General features: G+C 43.2%; 1 protein-coding gene across 2 annotated transcripts in view; it reads right to left on the bottom strand.

The window, feature by feature from the left end:
- The window catches only part of ssh1a (slingshot protein phosphatase 1a), a 151,652-nt gene that overhangs the window by 40,681 nt on the left and 89,208 nt on the right, over positions 1-21,763 (bottom strand). For both annotated transcript variants that reach the window (XM_060906783.1, XM_060906784.1), the window contains 2 exons: positions 16,483-16,583; positions 2,712-2,776 (listed from right to left, as the gene is read on the bottom strand). In XM_060906783.1, coding sequence (XP_060762766.1) covers positions 2,712-2,776; positions 16,483-16,583 — 166 coding nt within the window. The remainder of the gene's footprint in view (positions 1-2,711; positions 2,777-16,482; positions 16,584-21,763) is intronic.

The following is a 21,763-nucleotide window of genomic DNA, read 5'->3' on the forward strand; positions in this document are numbered from 1 at the left end:
TATGTTCTATTGTGAATACAATATCAGTTTTTGAGATTTGTAAATTATTGCATTCCGTTTTTATTTACAATTTGTACTTTGTCCCAACTTTTTTGGAATCGGGGTTGTAATAAATCATGATATGGACTGTTTCAAGATATGAAATTATCCATATTGTGAGAAGATTTTGTCCGTATCTCTCAGCCTTGCATCCACAGACACCCAGGATGGAGAAAGGGCACCAGTAATGCGTCCACATAGCCTCACGTCACTGTGTACAGAATGTCATCATTTAAGTACGTCTGTAATACATACGTGTGTGTATAGTTAACACCTGCTTCATTGCTGTGTGAAAGGTAATCTAATTCTGCTCAGATCACTGAAAGTGTGTGAAAATGGTGCCAAAAAATGTCCTCACTAATCAGGATTGTGTCTGGTCCTCATTAATACTGTAATATGAGGAAAATAACTGCACATGCATCTCTGTGCACACTAACGAACAGGACCACTAAATGTTGACTGACTGACCAACCACACACACACACACACACACACACACACACACACCAAGAACCACGCATGAAATTTTAACCCTCTGGGGTCTGAGGGTATTTTCTGGCACTCTTATGATTTTGGTATGCTCTGATTTTGTTGTCAATTTCAACAAATCTGAGCAGTATTTTCAAAGTCATATGGCTTTTTTGCATTCAGCACAAGTTCAGCTACAATAATACATATGTAGTACGTGTGTCTTGATTGTATTTAAAAAAAATAACAGATAAATGATGTAATAAGCAGTTTTAGAACTGTGTTGGAATGTGTGAAAAAAACATGACCTCACCCATCCTGTCGAACCGTTTTGGTCACTTGAGGTGATTCTGTTCAGTCTTAGGAATGAATCAGGCACAAAACTTAAATCTGCTCCATTGATTTGGACAATTAACTGGCCGTCAGAAAAATTTACAGTACCAGTCAAAAGTTTGGAAACACCTTCAAATTCGATGTTTTTATTGTTTTTTCCTACATTGTAGAACAATCCTGAACTCATCAAAACTATGAAATAACATATGGAACATATGGAATTATATGGTAAACAAAAAAAAGTGTTAAAAAAACCAACGTTTCATCTTTTAGATTCTTCAAAGTTGTCACTATTTACCTTGATAACAGCTTTGCACACTATTGGCATTATCTGAACCAGCTTCATGAGGGAGTCACCTGGAATGCTTCTCAATTAACAGGTGTGTCTTGTCAAAAATGGAATTTCTTGCCTTCTTAATGCATTTGACACCATCAACCAGTAGAGAGTAAATAATAAAAATACAGTAAATAGCCCTGTTTGACAACTGTAGTAATCCATATTATGTCAAGAACCACTCAACTAAGTAAAGAGAAATAACAGTCAGTCATTACTTTAAGACACGAAGTGTCTTTTAATTAATTAAAATAAAGAAAAAACATCGAACTTGAAGGCGTTTCCATATTTTGACTGGTACTGTATGTCCTATTGTTTTGGGATAAAGGGTTGGGAGTGGGAGGAGTATTCAATGAAGGGTAAAAATTTCCATTCCATTCAATGAGAAGAGTGAAAACCCTCCCACTGCCATCTCTTAATCCCATCAGGTCAAGTGATCAAAACGGTTCATCACACTGGGTAAGATAATGTTTTTTCACCCATTCCAAAAACTGCTTTTTACAACAGCTTCATTTATCTGGTATTTGACTTTATTTTGGTATTTGACTCGTCAGTGTGTTTTGAAATTAACTCTTGTACTATTTTACTCAGTTCAGAGCCACAACCAACTCTGTTACAGAATTACTCTGTAATTTTGCTCCCACTCCAACTCTTACTCTCTCAACTCAAAATAGAGCAAAATTAACTAATTTTTGAGGAAAATACTTTTAACTCTGGAAAAAATTGCTCAGTCATTTTCCTGTGCGTGCACTACAGCGCACGCATATCAACCGATCTTCATCAGAAATAGAAGAAATATTTACACTTACTCGAGTTGATCTTCGGCTGGATCGAATCGAAGTATAAAAAAAAAAAAGGGGCATCGCTCATCATCAGTGTCACAGTTCTCAAGGTTGAATTGCTTTGCTGTGCTGAATCATCTGAAGCACATAAAACCGTATGCCATCTTGCAACAAGTTTTACCTCCAAATAGCCTAAACTATGGCTGATGGATTTTATAACGTTTACAGTTGGCGTTCCCATGGCAAAAGAGAAACCAATCGAAACCGAAAGAGTGAAAGTGATTATCCTGCCGTTACCATGTGAATAGTCTTTTATGACTGCGTAAGTGCACGCTCAGCGCTCCGACTCCGGTGTGACTGAGTAAGGTGACAAGTTTTAGGTTTCATCTAATTTAGGGAATTTAAAAACTATAATATTATTTGGCAGTGGGCACAGAGGAAAGTGTAAAGTATAAAGTTTGTCAATATGTTTATCATGCTTGTATGATGAAAAACTTGAAGATATTTATCTAAATACATGACCTACTCATTCTAAACCTGTCAAGCTTCGCAGGAGAAGCTCTCGACCCCAAAGGGTTAACACAGGTTCATTTGGAAAGAGTGTCACATGGAAACACTCTGCAATAATGAACATACACTGCAGCATGTTCTCATCGGGTTAATGAATGAGACGAAACAGCACACGGCCTACAGCTGTGAAAAAGCACATTCAGGTGTGAGTGTGGTTAGGTGTGTGTGTGTGTGTGTGTGCTCACCAGTTTGATTCGGTCCTCGGAGCGAAGAATGTTGATCATCACCTGTAGGTGCTGAGGTAAGTCTCCTGTTGAAAGAGGAAAATATGCTGTTAAAACACAACCCTGATGATTCAATCTCTTAATAAACCAGCGCTGCTCAATACCATGACATACTGTATGTGTTAAATCAACACAAACATAATAGCAATAAAACCGGAGCAAGATTTATGGAGGTGAGGCACAACAGGAACGAGGAGGAACGAATGATTCACATCTCGATGAGTGAGGAGGACAGGACGGAGCCAGCCAGCGCTCAGAGCTGCACTCTACAGAGTCCATACACATGTTCAGACTTTACACAGATTACTGAGGACCTGACGCTGATGTTTGCTTTTCTGAAATCTAACCCTGGTCCTCGCAAATATCCAAACGCCAAGTACACGCACAATCACAGATAACCTTCACACTTAACGCTGCTCTCAGGATCAGAATCAAGATCTCCTAAAGCACTTAGTACAAGATGTGCAGACTGTGGATCAACATACGAATAAATACAGTTACACCACAGCCATAAGAAATGCACTGCTCGCTTCTGATTGGTTGACAGGAGTCTGCTGCTGTTTTCTGTTACACCACAGCACTGTTGAATTCTTGATTCTGATTGGTCAGAAGGTGTGAATTAATTTTCAACAACAAAAACTAACAATAGTTTGCAAGACTTATTCACGTGCTCCTCTTAATATTTTATCGTTTCTACAGTAACCCGAGGACACAGGTATTGTATGGAGGACGTAAGTGTTGATAAGTGAAGACAGGTCTTTAGTGTCTTCAGGACAGAAGCCTTTTGGGGTTTCTCTGGAAGATAACAAGCCCTATTATTGTCACAAGGGAGAAAAAAAAAGACAAGCTGATGGAGGAATGGACGTTTATAGCTGCTATAACAAGAACTATTTTGCAGAGGTTTGACAACGTAACAATAAATTGATAAAAAGTTATACATTGATAACTGAAAAATGGTAATCAATGGCAAATCACTGTGCTGTAATATTTTCCTACAACAGCACACTCAGTATTTTATTCCATATTGTTTCTTCAGGACACCACTAAAGTAGGACAAAAGTAATAGAAAACACCCCCTCAACTTGAAATTCCTTGGGGTAGTATTCTCAACTACGAGTTTCTTTCCCAGTTTATGAAATGACGTCAAATCATTCTGATGCTTACTTCTGTTCAAGCATCAGAAGTAAACAAAGTAGCACTTCCTTCCTTTAAATGAGTTATAAAAGTATTTGTTGTAGATTAAATAAAACACGGACACATTTGCTTGATAAATCTAGAACAAGGACTATATAGTTTCTGTTTGAGGAGCAAAATATACATCACTCATCACAGTTAGCTGGCTAGCTGGTTGCTGTTTAAAAGATGCATAACAAGAGTGCTCTGACAGCACAATATCCCCCGCTGGCAACTCGGCCATAACCCTGGTAAAATGTGACTGAATTGAATAAAATTGCAATATGCGTATTACCGACGTATAACAAAGAATCCTGTCAAGTTTCGTGAAATTCCTCCAAAAATTGTGAGAGGAGTTGATTTCAGAAGGTGAGGACCCTTCCCGAGACGGATGGACGGACATCGCCACGACATAATCCCTCTTCAGGCCTTTTGGCCAGCGGGGGATAAAAACAGAATGCAATGATTTGCAATACAGAATTGAATACAATAAAAGACAAGCTATTTAAAACTAGACGGCCTTTTGATTTCATAAAAATCGGTGAAATTTAGTTCCCTCTGAAATTTAGTCAGTCAGTCATTGTGATATATGTTTATTTCTGTAATATCTAAAAAAAAAAAAAAAGAATTTAAAAACAACAACAACAACAACAACAAAAACCCAGGCCATTCTGTGGCTGGGAAGTTATTTAATTTGAGGAGATTCCCTAGCAAATAATGTGCATGAAATTGCTCGCTTCGCGCAGTCAAGCAGACAGAGGAAGTTCATGTGCGCTGATTTACCTTCTTCTTCTTTTACTACTTCTTTTGGGTTTCATGGCAGCTGGCATCCAGTGTTGCATTACTGCCATCTACAGGTTTACTTTGAGCGTGCACTGACAGATCCATCATTCTGTCGCTAAACGAACAGCTGATCACACCGAGGTGCTCGCTGACTGCCGATATTTATTAGTTTGGTCCTGCGTTTCCTTTCCTTCACAACATAGCGTCTTTTCTTCTTGCTTTCCATTACTGTAGTCGGTCTTTCACGTTTCATTCGCGCACACGCATCCTCCATTTTTCTCTCCCGTTTCAAATTTGTACCCCACAATGCCTTGCGCAAACGGGGAAAGCCCACCACGTGATACACGACGTAGTATCTTGAATTGGGTCACGGTGAAGCAGGAAAAAAAATCGCAGAGAATTTAGGGCCACGTGGCCTTTAATTCATTAATTGTTCTATTTAAAAAAAAACTAATAAAATTGAAAGTCTGTGATTCAAATTCAGTAGCTTTCGGTCCACTAAACAAAAATAATTGGGTGTCAGGGAAAATTCTTTTTATATGACCTAAACTCGAAATTCTGAAAGACAGTCTACCTTTAATGTTCACACTGAGAAACTTTATTGTTTTTTGTAAATATACACACATTCTGAAATTGATGCCTGCAGCACGTTCCAAAAAAGTTGCGACAGGGGTATGTTTGCCATTGTGTTACATCACCTTTTCTTTTAACAACATTCAGTAAGCATTTGGAAACTGAGGACACAAATCGTTGAAGTTCTGAATGTGAAATGCTTTCCCATTGTTGTTTGATATACAACTTTAGTTGCTCAACAGTCCGGGGTCTCCGTTGTGGTATTTTGCTCTTTATAAAGTGCCTCACATTTTTGAATGGGAGGCAGACAGGCCAGTTTAGCACCTGCACTCTTCAACTAAGAAGCTACGCTCTTATAACACGTGCAGAATATAGATTGGTACTGTCTTGCTGGAATAAGCAGGGATGTCCCTGAAAAAGACATCGTCTGGATGGCAGAGTATGTTGCTCCAAAACCTGTATGTACCTTTCAGCATTAATGGTGCCTTCACAGATGTGCAAGTTACCCCTTCCATGGGCACGAACACTCCCCCATACCATCACAGACACTGGCTTTTTAACTTTTGTGCTGGGAACAATCTGAACAGTGTCTGTCTTTCTTTTTTTTTTTTTTTTAGCCGAAAGGACCCGACGTCCATGATTTCCAAAAATAAACTGAAATGTGGACTCGTCAGACCGCAGCACACTTTCGCACTTTGCGTCAGTCCATCTCAGATGAGCTCGGGCCCAGAGCAGCGTTTCTGGATGTTGATGATATCCGGCTTTTGCTTTGCATGGTAGATGTAGCAATGAACTGTGTTTACCAACAACAGTTTTCTCAAGTGCTCATGTGGTAATGTTCTTCATGTCCAGTCATGCCAGTTTTTATTGCAGTGCTGCCTGAGGGATCGAAGGTCACAGGGGTTCAATGTTGGTTTTCAGCCTTGACCCTTACAAGCAGAGATTTCTCTGGATTCTCTGAATCTTTTGATATTATGGATGGTTGATGGTGAAATCCCTAAATTCCTTGCAATTACATGTTGAGAAACATTGTTTTTAAACCGTTGGACTATTTGCCCAAGCAAATCAGTTTTTCGCAAAGTAGTGAACCTTGCCCCATCCTTGCTTGTGAACAAGTGAGCCTGTCCAATAACCAGTTACCCTGCAGAATGTTCCAAACAGGTGTTTTTTGAGCTTCCACAACTTTCCCAGGCTTTTGTTGCCCCCGTCCCAACCTTTTTGGAACATGCTGCAGGCACCAAATTAAAAATGAGTGCATATTTATAAAAAGAACAATAAAATCCATCAGTTTGAATATTAAACTTTATCAATAATGTAATAAAGTGTCATGTGTTGAATGTACTTAGTTTGCTTGCTTTACTGCAATGCACTGTATCTCTGATGAAAATGAATCAGTGGTATCATGTACTCTTGCCAGTATTAGCACATTCCCTGACAGTGTACACATAAATCTGTCATATCCAGCTTGATAAACGAGGCCCACTGTTGATAGCCACGAAAGTGAGTGGAGCTCCACGAATCCTAAATCTCAACGATATCCCTGCTTTCTCTTTCCAGAGCTTGTTCAGTTCTTTTCACTTCTACACAAAGTAACCTAAGACTCTTTAACCTTTTCAACTTTAGCATAAAGAGTTTTGATGCGAGTTACCACCCAAAACCACGCCCTTTTCAGTTCAGAATGTGGACCTGTAATTCAGTTCTCTTCTCTCGAGGTTCACAGAGTTCAAATTAGTCTGCTCATAGGTTTTACAAGGGAAAATAAATAAATAAAATCAACCCCGACGTTGCCGCTAAACAAAACTTGAGATGAAAAACAAGCTCTTTGGAAAACCAGTTTCTCCTAACAATGACCATTTTTACATTTGGTTGGATGTGGTGGATGTACGACCCCAGTACACAGATCTGAAAATCACGTGGCACAGAGAGACAGAGATGGCAGCCAGACGAGCTCATAAATTTAAACCACCATTTGCGTTAATTAGCAGTTTGGGTCTTGATCAGATGTTGTTTTACACTCTGCCTCTGTGGCTGTTGTTCTTGCTTTCTGCTTTTCTGGCAATGCTTCAGGTAACCAGAGCGATCATCCATCATTGCAGTAGTGAGTCACGCTGCCACGGTTGGCATGGTGAGAATGTGTGTCTGAGAAAAAGGAGAGTGACAAAGACCCGTATCTGAATAGAACCAGGATTTAAGGAAATGGAAAGATGCCGAGTTTCGGCTGTAGGAATGCAAATATACAGCCGGTTCTTGCTTTTTTAAAGCATCATCATGAACACTGAATGACATATTCATCCATAAGTGCTCTGTACACTGTCTAAAGTCATCTATTCATCATGAGTGAAAGGTTTGACCTTTAAAACGTCATCTGATTTACTGTTCCATGTCTACAAAAGGAAAACAAAGCAGCTCTGGATCAAAGGTGCTTTTCTGCTGATCAAGCACCAGTTTGATCCCCGATCACTCTCTGACCTTTAACCTTGATAAGAGAAAGAACAAAACTGACCTCAGGTCAAGGTAAGAGACCATGTCATGCCTCACTCACAGCCTGACAACAAAGGGTCTGTTTAAGCGCATCTCAGACGGAATGCCTCGGTCACAACCGGCCGTACTGTACGTGCTCCTACGGCCGGTCTACGTGCAAAAAACGCACGGAGGGGGCGCGTGAAACGCACGGAGGGCGCGCGTGTGACGTGCTGATTTTCGAGCCGTAGACTGGCTGCAGAGGTTCTTTTTCATGTCAAACAAACTCTACGGGCGCTTACGTTTTTTTCAGGTTGCAAGACAAACTTACGGCCAACGTGCGTCTTTCTCCACGAACAAAAAAAATGCAGCGATTTGGGAAACGCCAAAAATTGCACGGCCAAAAAAATCGTACGTCCGGTTGTGACCTAGGCTGAAAATAATGACATTTGTGAACATTTTAAAAAGATACAGGGATGGAAAGAAGAGTGCTCCGAGAGCACAAGATCTCCACTGGTAGCTATACCATAACTCTGGGAAAACGCGACCGAACTGAACGAAATTGCAATATGTGCAATACTGACATATAACAAGGAATCCTGTTAAGTTTCGTGAAACTCCTCCAAAAATTGTGAGAGGAGTTGATTTCAGAAGGAAAAAACACACTCTCATGAAATTGTCAAAGTATAATTTTGTTAATCAAGGGCTGTAACTCTAGTAAAATGTGACCCAATTTAAAGGAGAACTGAAGGCAAATTTTTTTATTCTCAAAATTGTATTTCTCATTTTATTAAATATAGGAACGCGTTTCTGACAGCTATTTTGTCACTGCTATAGCAAGTTATGAGTGTTTGAAATATGCTATGTAATATATATCAGTCCATATGTCAAAGCAATGGCCCTAAACGAGATTCGCTGAGACCTGTGCGAGACATCGTAGGACGGAAGTAAATCGTACAGCGGAAATCAAAGTGACCGACATCTGCTGACGTCGTCAAAAGACGCGCGCGCCCTCTTTCGAACGCTGACATAATCAAGCCAGGAGTTTTGTTTTCTTTTGATAGCAATCAGGAAAGTTTGAAAAAAGTAGGCAGTAATCGTCATTTAAACTCGTTTTTGTGCAATACTTTGTTTGGAAAACAGTGTTCAAAATGGCGGCGCTGACACCTGGCTGACACTTCACGTCTCGAAGTCTCGCACAAGTCTCGTGAGGATCGCGCGGATAAGCGATGCCAGCTGTGGACCGAACGAACTAAATTCAACATGGCTAAAAACCGAATGGGACGATAAGTATAATATTTAATTGCAATTAATTGCCAATATGAGTCACGATATAAGGTTACTAAAACTGAAAACGTAATTGAATAACACGCTAATTAAGAAATAAAGCAAGTTTAAAAATGACTTCAGTTCCCGTTTAACGAAATTACAGTATGGGTATTACTGTCATAACAAAGAATCCTGCGAAGTTCTGTAAAATTCCTCCAAAAATTGTGAGAGGAGTTGGACGGACGGACAGACAGACATCGCCACAACATAATCCACCTTCGGGCCTTTTGGGGGATCTCATCTACTCTCATCTCATTATCTCTAGCCGCTTTATCCTGTTCTACAGGGTCGCAGGTAGCTGGAGCCTATCCCAGCTGACTACGGGCGAAAGGCGGGGTACACCCTGGACAAGTCGTCAGGTCATCACAGGGCTGACACATAGACACAGACAACCATTCACATTCACACCTACGGTCAATTTAGAGCCACCAGTTAACCTAACCTGCATGTCTTTGGACTGTGGGGGAAACCGGAGCACCCGGAGGAAACCCACGCGGACACGGGGAGAACATGCAAACTCCGCACAGAAAGGCCCTCGCTGGCCACGGGGCTCGAACCCGGAACCTTCTTACTGTGAGGTGACCGTGCTAACCACTACACCACCGTGCCGCAATGAGCTCAAGAGTGGTGCAACGGACAAGCACGTAATAGCCAACGCCCTCCCTGGTTGGTAGATGTCATCTGATGGGGACAGGGGTCTGGTGGGTCCTGACTAAAATTAGGGAGAAACTCGAGGTTGGGTGTATAATTACCAAATACCATTGCATCACTTCCGACACTGTATAAAAGTCTGGCTAATTAACAGCTTTCTGTTATATCTTGTACAACCCTAAATCAGAAAAGGTTGGGAGGGTATGTTGAAACTGAAATTCAAACTGAAAACAATGATTTGTAAATAATCTTTGAGATGGATTGCACTCAAAACATTAAAAAAAAGCACATTATTTGATGTTTTACCTCATTCATTTTATTGTTATTTTGTCCTATTCTCTCTCCAAACAAGTCTTAAGATATGCAACAGTACAGGGTCGTTGTCGTATTTTTCATTTCAAAATTCTCCACACATTCTCTATCGGGGACAGAGGGGACAGGCACCCTCGTCATCCTCAGCCATGCCTTTGTAATGTGTGCAGAACGTGGCTGTTAATTGTCTTGTTGAAATATCCTTGGAAAAGGTGTCATTTTGAAGGCAGCATATGTTGCTCCAATGTACTTTTCTGCATTAATGCGCCATCACAGACAGAACTGTAAGTTACCTTTGCCAAGGGCACTGACACAACCCCATACCATCACACACCCTGGCTTTTGGACTTGTTGCTGGTAACAGTCTGGATGGTCCTTTTCGTCTTTGCTCCAGAGCATTTCTTACAAAAAAAAAAAAAAAAAAGACCTGCAATACTGATTTGTCTGACCACAATACACATTTCCACGTTTTCACTGTGTGATGCCTCCGAGCCCAGAGAAGTCAAGGGCACTGCTGAACACAGTAAACATTAGTCTGTGGATGTAACTCTGTATCCTATGTACAGATCCATGCATGTGAGTGGGTACCCTGTTTTATTTAAAGAACAGGGATCTATCAAAGTCTGATCTTCACAACACATTTGTGGAAGTGTATCATGGCACGAACAAAGGAGATTTCTGAGGACCTCAGAAAAAGCATTGTTGATGCTCATCAGGCTGGAAAAGGTTACGAAACCATCTCTAAAGAGTTTGGACTCCACCAATCCACAGTCAGACAGATTGTGTACAAATGGAGGAAATTCAAGACCATTGTTTCCCTCCTCAGGAGTGGTCGACCAACAAAGATCACTCCAAGAGCAAGGCGTGTAATAGTTGGCGAAGTCACAAAGGACCCCAGGGTAACTTCTAAGCAACTGAAGGCCTCTCTCACATTGGCTAATGTGAATGTTCATGAGTCCACCATCAGGAGAACACTGAACAACAATGGTGTGCATGGCAGGGTTGCAAGGAGAAAGCCACTACTCTCCAAAAAGAACATTGCTGCTCGTCTGAAGTTTGCTAAAGATCACGTGGACAAGCCAGAAGGCTATTGGAAAATGTTTTGTGGACGGATGAGACCAAAATAGAACTTTTTGGTTTAAATGAGAAGCGTTATGTTTGGAGAAAGGAAAACACTGCATTCCAGCATAAGAACCTTATCCCATCTGTGAAACATGGTGGTGGTAGTATCATGGTTTGGGCCTGTTTTGCTGCATCTGGGCCAGGACGGCTTGCCATTATTGATGGAACAATGAATTCTGAATTATACCAGCAAATTCTAAAGGAAAATGTCAGGACATCTGTCCATAAACTGAATCTCAAGAGAAGGTGGGTCATGCAGCAAGACAACGACCCTAAGCACACAAGTGGTTCTACCAAAGAATGGTTTAAGAAGAATAAAGTTACTGTTTTGGAATGGCCAAGTCAAAGTCCTGACCTTAATCCAATCGAAATATTGTGGAAGGACCTGAAGCGAGCAGTTCATGTGTGGAAACCCACCAACATCCCAGAGTTGAAGCTGTTCTGTATGGAGGAATGGGCTAAAATCCCTCCAAGCCGGTGTGCAGGACTGATCAACAGTTACCGCAAACGTTCAGTTGCAGTTATTGCTGCACAAGGGAGTCACACCAGATACTGAAAACAAAGGTTCACATGCTTTTGCCACTCACAGATATGTAATATTGGATCATTTTCCTCAATAAATAAATGACCAAATATAATATTTTTGTCTCATTTGTTTAACTGGGTTCTCTTTATCTACTTTTAGGACTTGTGTGAAAATCTGATGACGTTTTAGGTCATATTTATGCAGAAATATAGAAAATTCTAAAGGGTTCACAAACTTTCAAGCACTGCTGTATATAAGAGGAATGGGCTCAGATGCCCTGCTCTGTATCTCCAAGCTTATAAAATGTTATAGGAGAGACTTGGTGCTGTTTTACTGGCAAAGGGAGGGTGTACAAAGTATTAAATGTCGGGCTGCCAATAATAGTGGCACATGTGTTTTTGATGAAAATAATGATTTCTTGATGAGGGATTTGTTTTTCCCCTGAATAAATTTTTCAGTTAATGTTTGGATTTTTCTCATTTATTCAGTGTGGGATGAAGCAACTTCACCAAACAACTTCACCAAAAGGTAGATTTTTTTTCTAACCCTATATATATATATATATATATATATATATATATATATATATATATATAAAACACACACACATACACACACATACTATATTGCCAAAAGTATTTGCTCACCCATCCAAATGATCGGAATCAGGTGTTCCAATCACTTCCATGGCCACAGGTGTATAAAATCAAGCACCTAGGCATGCAGACTGTTTTTACAAACATTTGTGAAAGAATGGGTCGCTCTCAGGAGCTCAGTGAATTCCAGCGTGGAACTGTGATAGGATGCCACCTGTGCAACAAATCCAGTTGTGAAATTTCCTCGCACCTAAATATTCCGCAGTCAACTGTCAGTTGTATTATAAGAAAATGGAAGTGTTTGGGAACGACAGCAACTCAGCCACGAAGTGGTAGGCCACGTAAACTGACGGAGCGGAGCCAGCGGATGCTGTTGCGCATAGTGCGAAGAGGTCGTCAACTTTCTGCAGAGTCAATCACTACAGACCTCCATACTTCATGTGGCCTTCAGATTAGCTCAAGAACAGTACGCAGAGAGCTTCATGGAATGGGTTTCCATGGTCGAGCAGCTGCATCCAAGCCATACATCACCAAGTGCAATGCAAAGCGTCGGATGCAGTGGTGTAAAGCACGCCGCCACTGGACTCTAGAGCAGTGGAGACGCGTTCTCTGGAGTGACGAATCGCGCTTCTCCATCTGGCAATCTGATGGACGAGTCTGGGTTTGGCAGTTGCCAGGAGAACGGTACTTGTCTGACTGCATTGTCTCATCTCATCTCATTATCTCTAGCCGCTTTATCCTGTTCTACAGGGTCGCAGGCAAGCTGGAGCCTATCCCAGCTGACTACGGGCGAAAGGCGGGGTACACCCTGGACAAGTCGCCAGGTCATCACAGGGCTGACACATAGACACAGACAACCATTCACACTCACATTCACACCTACGGTCAATTCAGAGTCGCCAGTTAACCTAACCTGCATGCCTTTGGACTGTGGGGGAAACCGGAGCACCCGGAGGAAACCCACGCGGACACGGGGAGAACATGCAAACTCCGCACAGAAAGGCCCTCGCTGGCCCCGGGGCTCGAACCCAGGACCTTCTTGCTGTGAGGTGACAGCGCTAACCACTACACCACCGTGCCGCCCTTGAGTGCATTGTGCCAAGTTTAAAGTTTGGTGGAGGGGGGATTATGGTGTGGGGTTGTTTTTCAGGAGCTGGGCTTGGCACCTTAGTTCCAGTGAAAGGAACTCTGAATGCTTCAGCATACCAAGACATTTTGGACAATTCCATGCTCCCAACTTTGTGGGAACAGTTTGGAGCTGGCCCCTTCCTCTTCCAACATGGCTGTGCACCAGTGCACAAAGCAAGGTCCATAAAGACATGGATGACAGAGTCTGGTGTGGATGAACTTGACTGGCCTGCACAGAGTCCTGACCTCAACCCGATAGAACACCTTTGGGATGAATTAGAGCGGAGACTGAGAGCCAGGCCTTCTCGTCCAACATCAGTGTGTGACCTCACAAATGCGCTTCTGGAAGAATGGTCAAAAATTCCCATAAACACACTCCTAAACCTTGTGGACAGCCTTCCCAGAAGAGTTGAAGCTGTTCTAGCTGCAAAGGGTGGACTGACGTCATATTGAACCCTATGGATTAGGAATGGGATGTCACTTAAGCTCATATGTGTGTCAAGGCAGGTGAGCGAATACTTTTGGCAATATAGTGTGTGTGTGTGTATATATATATATATATATATAAATAAAACACACGTGTCACAGCCGGAGGTGGTAGAGACAAGCTCCTCGATCTATACAATGCTCCCATATGGTGTGTGTCTCAAATAGTCTCTGACAACCAGAGTCCAACTCCTGGCCTGCCCATCATGGCTTAGCTTCTGAGCACGGCAGAATCTACTTTTACTGACAGGAGAAGGGGCGAAAGCCCCCACCTTTTGCTGCACGAGATGTGGCCTGCAACTCTCGCATTGGACTTCATAGCCACAGCAGACGCTGCTTGGAAACATCCGCCGGTGCACATCCCCCGCGATCGACGGCTACCTACTACTATATGAAAAGTTCTATATAAAGAAAGAGGTTTTTATTCCTAAGTTATAACACATTCAGTCAACCTGCTTGTTCCAACTGGCAAGTACACAGAGTCATCAACTATTGCATTCACATGCCTCTCTCTCTCCCTCCCTCTATCTGCCCCTCATATCCCCATCCCTGGTTTCTTGTCACACTCCATGTCTCTGAAAATAGAACGAGCGCATCATTCACGTTGCTGGCTCTCGATTGGAACGGGCTCGGATTCAAAGACAACATGTAAAACTGAAAGCAGACGACCCACAACAATGAGTCACGCAGGAGCAGCTGCCTGAAGCACAGAGATAACATCGGATGAGGTAAGCAGTGTAAAGGAGAAAAACATCCTGAAGGAAGATCACCGCAAATACTGACAACAAAGGGCATGCCGAGACATCTGAATGGCAGGACAGCGTAAAAGCATGACCGCTTTACTCAGCCTGCTCTGTGCTCGACTGATCATAGAATTTCAGGAAAACAAGCAGCGATGTTGTAACCTGAGACTTTTTTTTTTTAAATTGAACAGCATGGAGAGACCTTCAAACAAATTCAAAGTATTCTCGTCCTAAATCCCTTTATACACACAAAAGCACTCAACTCATGTACGTCTCCTCGTGTACGTGGCACTAAACTGTTAATCCAGCTAATCCTCACACACACACTATGCTTACAGGAGGCCATCACACCTATACAGGTCCTGTGCATCATCACACACGCTCTGGACCCCCCACCCTCCACCCCCACACATGGTTATCTGTCCAGGATCTGGAGGGTGAAAGGAAAAAATTGGAAGGGGTTATGCAATTAGATCAGACACACAGATTGAGAAACAAAAAAAGTGACAACGTGAAAATAGATTAACATCCTGACAGACTAAAGTACTACCAGTATCATGAGCATCACACGGAGAACAAAAGGTCTTTAGGTTTCACAATAAAAGAAAAGTAGATGAGAAATGCAATAAATGAAAATGAATTCTGTTGTGTCTGCAAAATACAGAACCTTTTAACTCACTCACTCACTCACTCACTCACTCACTCACTCACTCTAGATATCCATCAATTGAGATCCAGCAACAAACCAAAATGTGATAGTACAACCAGGGGTTTTTCTAGAAAAATTTAGTATGAGGGCGCTCACCATGGCGAGGGAGCGAAGCAGGGGGGTGGGGGGGGGGGGTGGGGGTGGAACTGGTTGTCCGTCCCCCCCTCCGCTGTGCGAAGCCTTTGAAAAATTAAGGCTACAATGGGACATTCTGAGGCTATCTGAGAGGAAAATTGTAACAAATTGTCAACATTGAAAAAGAAAAGTAATCTTCTGTCCCGGACAGTCTTTGGCTTTCTTCCGTTTCGTGCCGCGGGATGACATCTTTAAATGCCCAAGTGTCAACAAAAACAACTCGCGAACTACTACTGTCAAAAGCTCCCGCGCCGGTGGGTGAAAGGTCATTCAGTCTCGAGAAATCTCGCTCTACAAGTCAGCTGACCTTGTATGTAACCCATGTCAAATCTCGTGAGAGCAGCCGCGACAAGTAAACAACATGGCGCCTCAGTCTGGAAAACGCCAATTCGGATTGTTTTTGCACCGTCTGGCGGTGTATCTACTATGATTGGAATATTTTTGGAGTAATTATAACGTATTTGATGATCAGACACATTGTCACGTGGTGTTGCTGGGATGTTTTCACGGAGAAAAGATCGTTTTGAGAAAGATTGCATGTTGTGCAGTAGCATACAAGTACATGGCCTAAGTGTGACTTGGGGTTCAATCGGCATTTCGGTAACAGGGCGCACGCCAAGAGTAAGAGGGCGCAGCGCCCCTGTTCCCCGGTTTAGACGAAAGCCTGGTACAACAGAGCTTTAAAAAAAAAAAAAAAAAACACAATATTGACCTTTTATTGAATTTTGCAGTTTCAGTATCGTCTTCGGTGATTTCTGGTTTCTCAGTAACCTGACGTTGTAAGTTTTTGGTTTTGTGAACGTGAGGAGAGAGACAAAAGAGGGGATGGTGAGTGAGCGGCTGTTTCTAGACAGGAAGTGACAACAGGACGTAATTTGTTTCACGTAAATTAAAAATTGTAATTGTCCGAGAATGTATTTTTCTTCCCCTGAGGAAAAGGACATTTGTGCCGAAGCTCACTCACTTGAATGTTTGTGGCTGGATTCCTGAATGTATGTGTACTCACCTGCATGTTTGTGGTGGGAGTGAGTCCTCGGACCCTGTGCACTGCTACCCTGCTGCAGGAACAACGCAGCCCCCTTCACCATGAAAAAGCTCTCACTCAGACTGCAACAGAGAGACACAGAGACAAACAGTTCAAACATGTTTGGATCTACAAAGATCAGACACTATTTTAGCTTGGTCTTCCTCACACGTGAGGCAAAAAGCTCCATAACATGCGCACTGAAACATCTTGTGCCACAGCAATTAGAGTGAGCTAAATACCAAGGGGAAATCCAGCACTGAGTCAGTGCTGAAACATTGGGTTTAATTATTGTCTGGAAGCACAATGGTTATTGAGCGCAATCCTGTGTGCTGCAAATTCCAGCGTCTTCAAGCGAGACATATGTGTTGAGTCAAGCCTTGTGTTAATATCTTTTTATGAGGTAAAGGAGTAGGTCTGGAGGATTCTCAGGCATCGAGTGTTTTGGTAAACTGGGATGTATGGATGCTGTTGCCCCCTGCTCGTACACATTCACTCAGGTTTGTTGGCAGTAGAGTGGCTACTGCTTTATGTCCCAGGCCTCCCTCATGTTTGTGTTACCTTCTGGCTCCCCCTTTTGGTTATGCTGTCATAGTAGGTCCCTGCTTGCACTCAGTGCACAATGAAGACAGTTCTTAACCATTAGGTGACAACGGGCATACCTAACAACCTGTTTTCCCTTCTCTGTCGAGTTACATGTCAATCCTGAGATACCTCTTCTGCTCTTCGAATCTGCCTGATCCATCCTAATGCCCTACTTCTGGCTGGAGTCTCATCACATCGGTCATGCGAGGATGGCCCCATATGTACAGCCCCTGATCCGTCCTGATGCCCTACTTCTGGCTGGAGTCTCATCACATCGCTCCTGCGAGGATGGCCCCATATGTACAGCCCCTGATCTGTCCTGATGCCCTACTTCTGGCTGGAGTCTCATCACATAGCTCATGCAAGGATGACCCCATATGTACAGCCCTGATCTGTCCTGATGCCCTACTTCTGGCTGGAGTCTCATCACATAGCTCATGCAAGGATGACCCCGTATGTACAGCCCTGATCCGTCCTGATGCCCTACTTCTGGCTGGAGTCTCATCACATAGCTCATGCAAGGATGACCCCGTATGTACAGCCCTGATCCGTCCTGATGCCCTACTTCTGGCTGGAGTCTCATCACATAGCTCATGCAAGGATGACCCCGTATGTACAGCCCTGATCCGTCCTGATGCCCTACTTCTGGCTGGAGTCTCATCACATCGCTCCTACGAGGATGGCCCCATACGGACAGCCCCTGATCTGTCCTGATGCCCTACTTCTGGCTGAGGTTCTCATCACATCGCTCCTGTGGAGGATGGCCTCATATGGACAGTTGAAAGACACACTTAAAAGAAGGCTCTGGACACTAACAGTTTTGCTACGGTGGTTTAGGACTACAGTCACCATGATAACTTTAGGACTGCAGTTGTCATGAACAGTCTTGCACTCAAGTCTCTATCAATAAACAGTTGAAAACTTCAACAAAATGGACTTCATGTTAAGCCTGGAATTAATTTCCTGGTTATGCGATTGCACTTTTTGTCCATACAGGACACACGGTTATCGAAGCGAGTTCTTTGTAATCACACTGTTATCAGCCAGATGAGGATGGGTTCCCTTTTGAATCTGGTTCCTCTCAAGGTTTCTTCCTCATGTCGTCTCAGGGAGTTTTTCCTTGCCACCATCGCCACAGGCTTGTTTATTTGGGATAAATTTACCAATTTAAAATCTTTATTTTTCTGTAAAGCTGCTTTGTGACAACGTCTGCTGTTAAAAGCGCGATCCAAATAAATTGACCTGACAACAATTAAACTCCGGCTACATCTGAGGTTTTACAAAAAACAAGCATGCAACACAGAGAAATCATGAATTGTGTCTGGATCAAAGCACTTCATAAGTAACAGGTTGCATTTGTGTTTTTAGAGCTTTCCATAATAAAGAGTACCTGTAAAAGGTGAGATGAGAAGACGGCCATTTTGGTTTCTGAAAGGTCATGGAAGGTAAGCACTCATCATAGGTCAGTTTGGGCTCGTGGAACCTCATGTGATGCAAAGCTGTAACATTCCTACATCACGTTATTATTCATTTTGTAAATTAGTATTAGTAAATGAGCGTGAGTATAAAAGAGCATACATTAGTAAATGATGCTTAGCATGTGACTAGAACGTCATTAGAACATGAGCCATGTTTCAGAAAGCAAAATGGTGGCTGAAATATTCTGAGCTCATGCTTTTTTCTTGCCCAGCTGTGGTCGTGACCCTGTGCTGACTCAAGCTGTTCCATTTTTAAGCCATTGTCTCGCTCTGACTGGACTGGATGTCCTGAGAAACCCTGACCACAGCAGCAGTCAGAGAAGAAGAAACCAACAGAAGCAGCTTTGTGCAAAGAGTTATGCGTCAAACCCTCCCTCCTCCGACACTCCCTCTATCCCTCTCTCAATTCGTTTATGTCTCTGTCCCTCAATCTCACCCCCCAGCTGCAAAGACAAAGTTGTGCTCTGTAAAAAGATGTGGGCATGTCGGCAGATTACAGGGGCTTTTGTTTCACTCCTTTTCTTTTGTTCTTTCTCTCTTTCACTCCGCGAGCAGTGATTTATGCCGTGCATAGCATGAGCGTGAGGTTTTCTGAGAACGATGTCGCTATGTGAGGAACGGGGGGGGAAAAAGAGCAAAAGTGATGGATGTGACAAGAAACCACAACAACACAGAGAGAGGCGAAAATGACAAGCTGAACAGACTGCACTCACACCCAAGGGTGTAATTATGTTAACAGTTTTGTAGCGAGACCGAAAGTGCTGTTTTGTGTTGTGTAAGTGAAGGATGCTATTGTTTACTGATCATGATGATGACATTCGAAACTTTTGCAGGACTAAACACTTTCCTGGTCAGGTGCATGTTTCATTTCTGAATGTAGATGTGGACTGGAATCCCATGCCAGGACCTGGTCCTCCCAGGCAGTCTCCCATCCCAGTATTAACCAGGCCCTTAAGGCGCATCGGGCGGCGCCGATCCCCGTTTCTATAGCCCTTAGCCTCTTGCCCCTCTAGTAACCACGAGAGTTTGACACCTTAAGGCCAATTTATGCTGACAACCCAGTCCTCGCAGACGGTGTCGCAGACAGTGTCTGCGTAGCCCCCCCACCTTCGCAGACGCTCTGCGCGCACCTCCCAAAAACTGTGACCACCGCAGAAGCCTCGCAGACAGCGCTGCAGACAAGAGGGCTCTGATTGGTCCACTCTACCCGCTGTACACGCACTTCCGCTTCCCTACTTTCCCGGTTTTTGTTTTCACGACCGGCATTTTTAAAAACACGAGCGAAGATGGAGCAGCATGAAGAGCGGTTGATTGAGGAAGTACGTACATCTATACGACTCCAGTTCTAGTCATTATAAAAAAAAAAAAGTTCTAGTCATTATAAGTAACCGGAGGATAAACACTCCACTAACCACACTCACCAACTACTCCTAGCGACTTCGCGCCCCCTTGCGTTGTGCCGGTGAATAACATCGCGCACGCCTATTCCCCCGCTCAACAATAAATTACAACTGTCTGCGAAAAGCTATCTGCGAAAGCCTTGTCGCAAGAGCATGCAGAGGCCTTTACTCGCATCTGTATTGCGGGGGATAGCGGGGGATTAGCTCAAATGGTAGAGCGCTCGCTTAGCATGCGAGAAGTAGCGGGATCGATGCTCGCATCCTCCAAAGTCGCTCTAATTTCTTTCTGGCGGCACGGTGGTGTAGTGGTTAGCACGGCTGCCTCACACAGCAAGAAGGTTCTGGGTTCGAACCCAGCGGCCGGCGAGGGCCTTTCTGTGTGGAGTTTGCATGTTCTCCCCGTGTCTGCGTGGGTTTCCTCCAGGTGCTCCGGTTTCCCCCACAATCCAAAGACATGCAGTTAGGTTGACGTGGGGCGGTGTTGGGCTGAGGTGCCCATGAGCAAAGTACCGAACCCCTGATTGCGCTCTGGGCTGCCCACTGCTCTGGGTGTGTGTGTGCGTGTGTTCACTGCTTCAGATGGGTTAAATGCAGAAGATGAATTTCACTGTGCTTGAAGTGTGCATGTGACGAATAAAGGGTTCTTCTCTTCTTCTTATTGTAGGGTACCTCGACAGATAGCAGTAGGTACCATTTTTTATGATGGCCTCTGGTATGACCTGACTGCAAGTAGAACTTGTGATCTCTTGGTTGAGAGGCAGACACGCTAATCACTAGGCCAGCTCGCAGTATCCTGGAGGAATGGGAGGTTTTAACCTTCATCTGGATGGTCAGATATGAAGCTTGCACAACAAAAAAAGGCCACGTTTATTAAAAGAGTAGGTGATTTTGAAGAAACCAGCAAGAGTCAGTTAGACTTTGAAATTATCCAAAGGAAAAATCCCACCCCTCTGTTCAGGTCTCCTTCCAAAGCCACTCCTCCAAAACACATGAACACACACTGCCTGATTACTGCTGGAGTCCACAAGGCACTTCCTCTCGTCATATCCAACTAATAAAATTCCCCCCAAAAAACAGAAACAAACCAGATAACTCCCTTGAGCTTTCGCCATTGTTGAAAAGCCATCCTGATGTTCACTCTGGTTTGACCTCTTGCTTTTACTGCCTTCACATGCTATTCGGAAAGTCCTACTTCCCACTTGTAAAGTCGGTATTATTAGCATTTCATGTTCAGGCAATTTGTTGTCAGAGTGAAATGAAAAAATAGCAGACGCAAGATTCCTTTTAACTCGTTTGTTGGCGAAATCCTAATTTGATTCCATAATGAAAAAAAATGCACATTCTAAATCAGGGCTTTGAACTGGTTCAAGGAACGAAAACGAAAACCGGGAACTTTTTCTATTTCACATGGAACAGAAACGAAACCAGAAACTTTATTATTTTTTATGTTCCGGAACAGAAACGCTTATTAAAAATAATGGTAACCGGTTAATACCGGTTTTTATTTCGTTCCTCAAAGTTTCCGTAGCCTACAAATAAAAAAGCCATTCTTCTCCTGCGCAAGTTTCTATGACCTGCTGGGGTTCACTTCCTGTGTGACGTTCGCTGACTGAATGGACAGCGCGGGAAGGTGGACTACTATCACGTCTCCATGTGATAAAGTGAGTAAGTGCATTACTGAGTGTCTGAGCAAAGAAGAGCCTGAACGTTGCAACCTCCCTATTGGCTGTTTGTAAAAATGTATCAGTTGTTGCCCTTCCCACGGGAATCATCGCGGGCTCGAGAGACGAGACCTGACGA

This window comes from Neoarius graeffei, chromosome 24 (genome assembly GCF_027579695.1).
Source record: "Neoarius graeffei isolate fNeoGra1 chromosome 24, fNeoGra1.pri, whole genome shotgun sequence".
Classification (NCBI taxonomy): domain Eukaryota; kingdom Metazoa; phylum Chordata; class Actinopteri; order Siluriformes; family Ariidae; genus Neoarius; species Neoarius graeffei.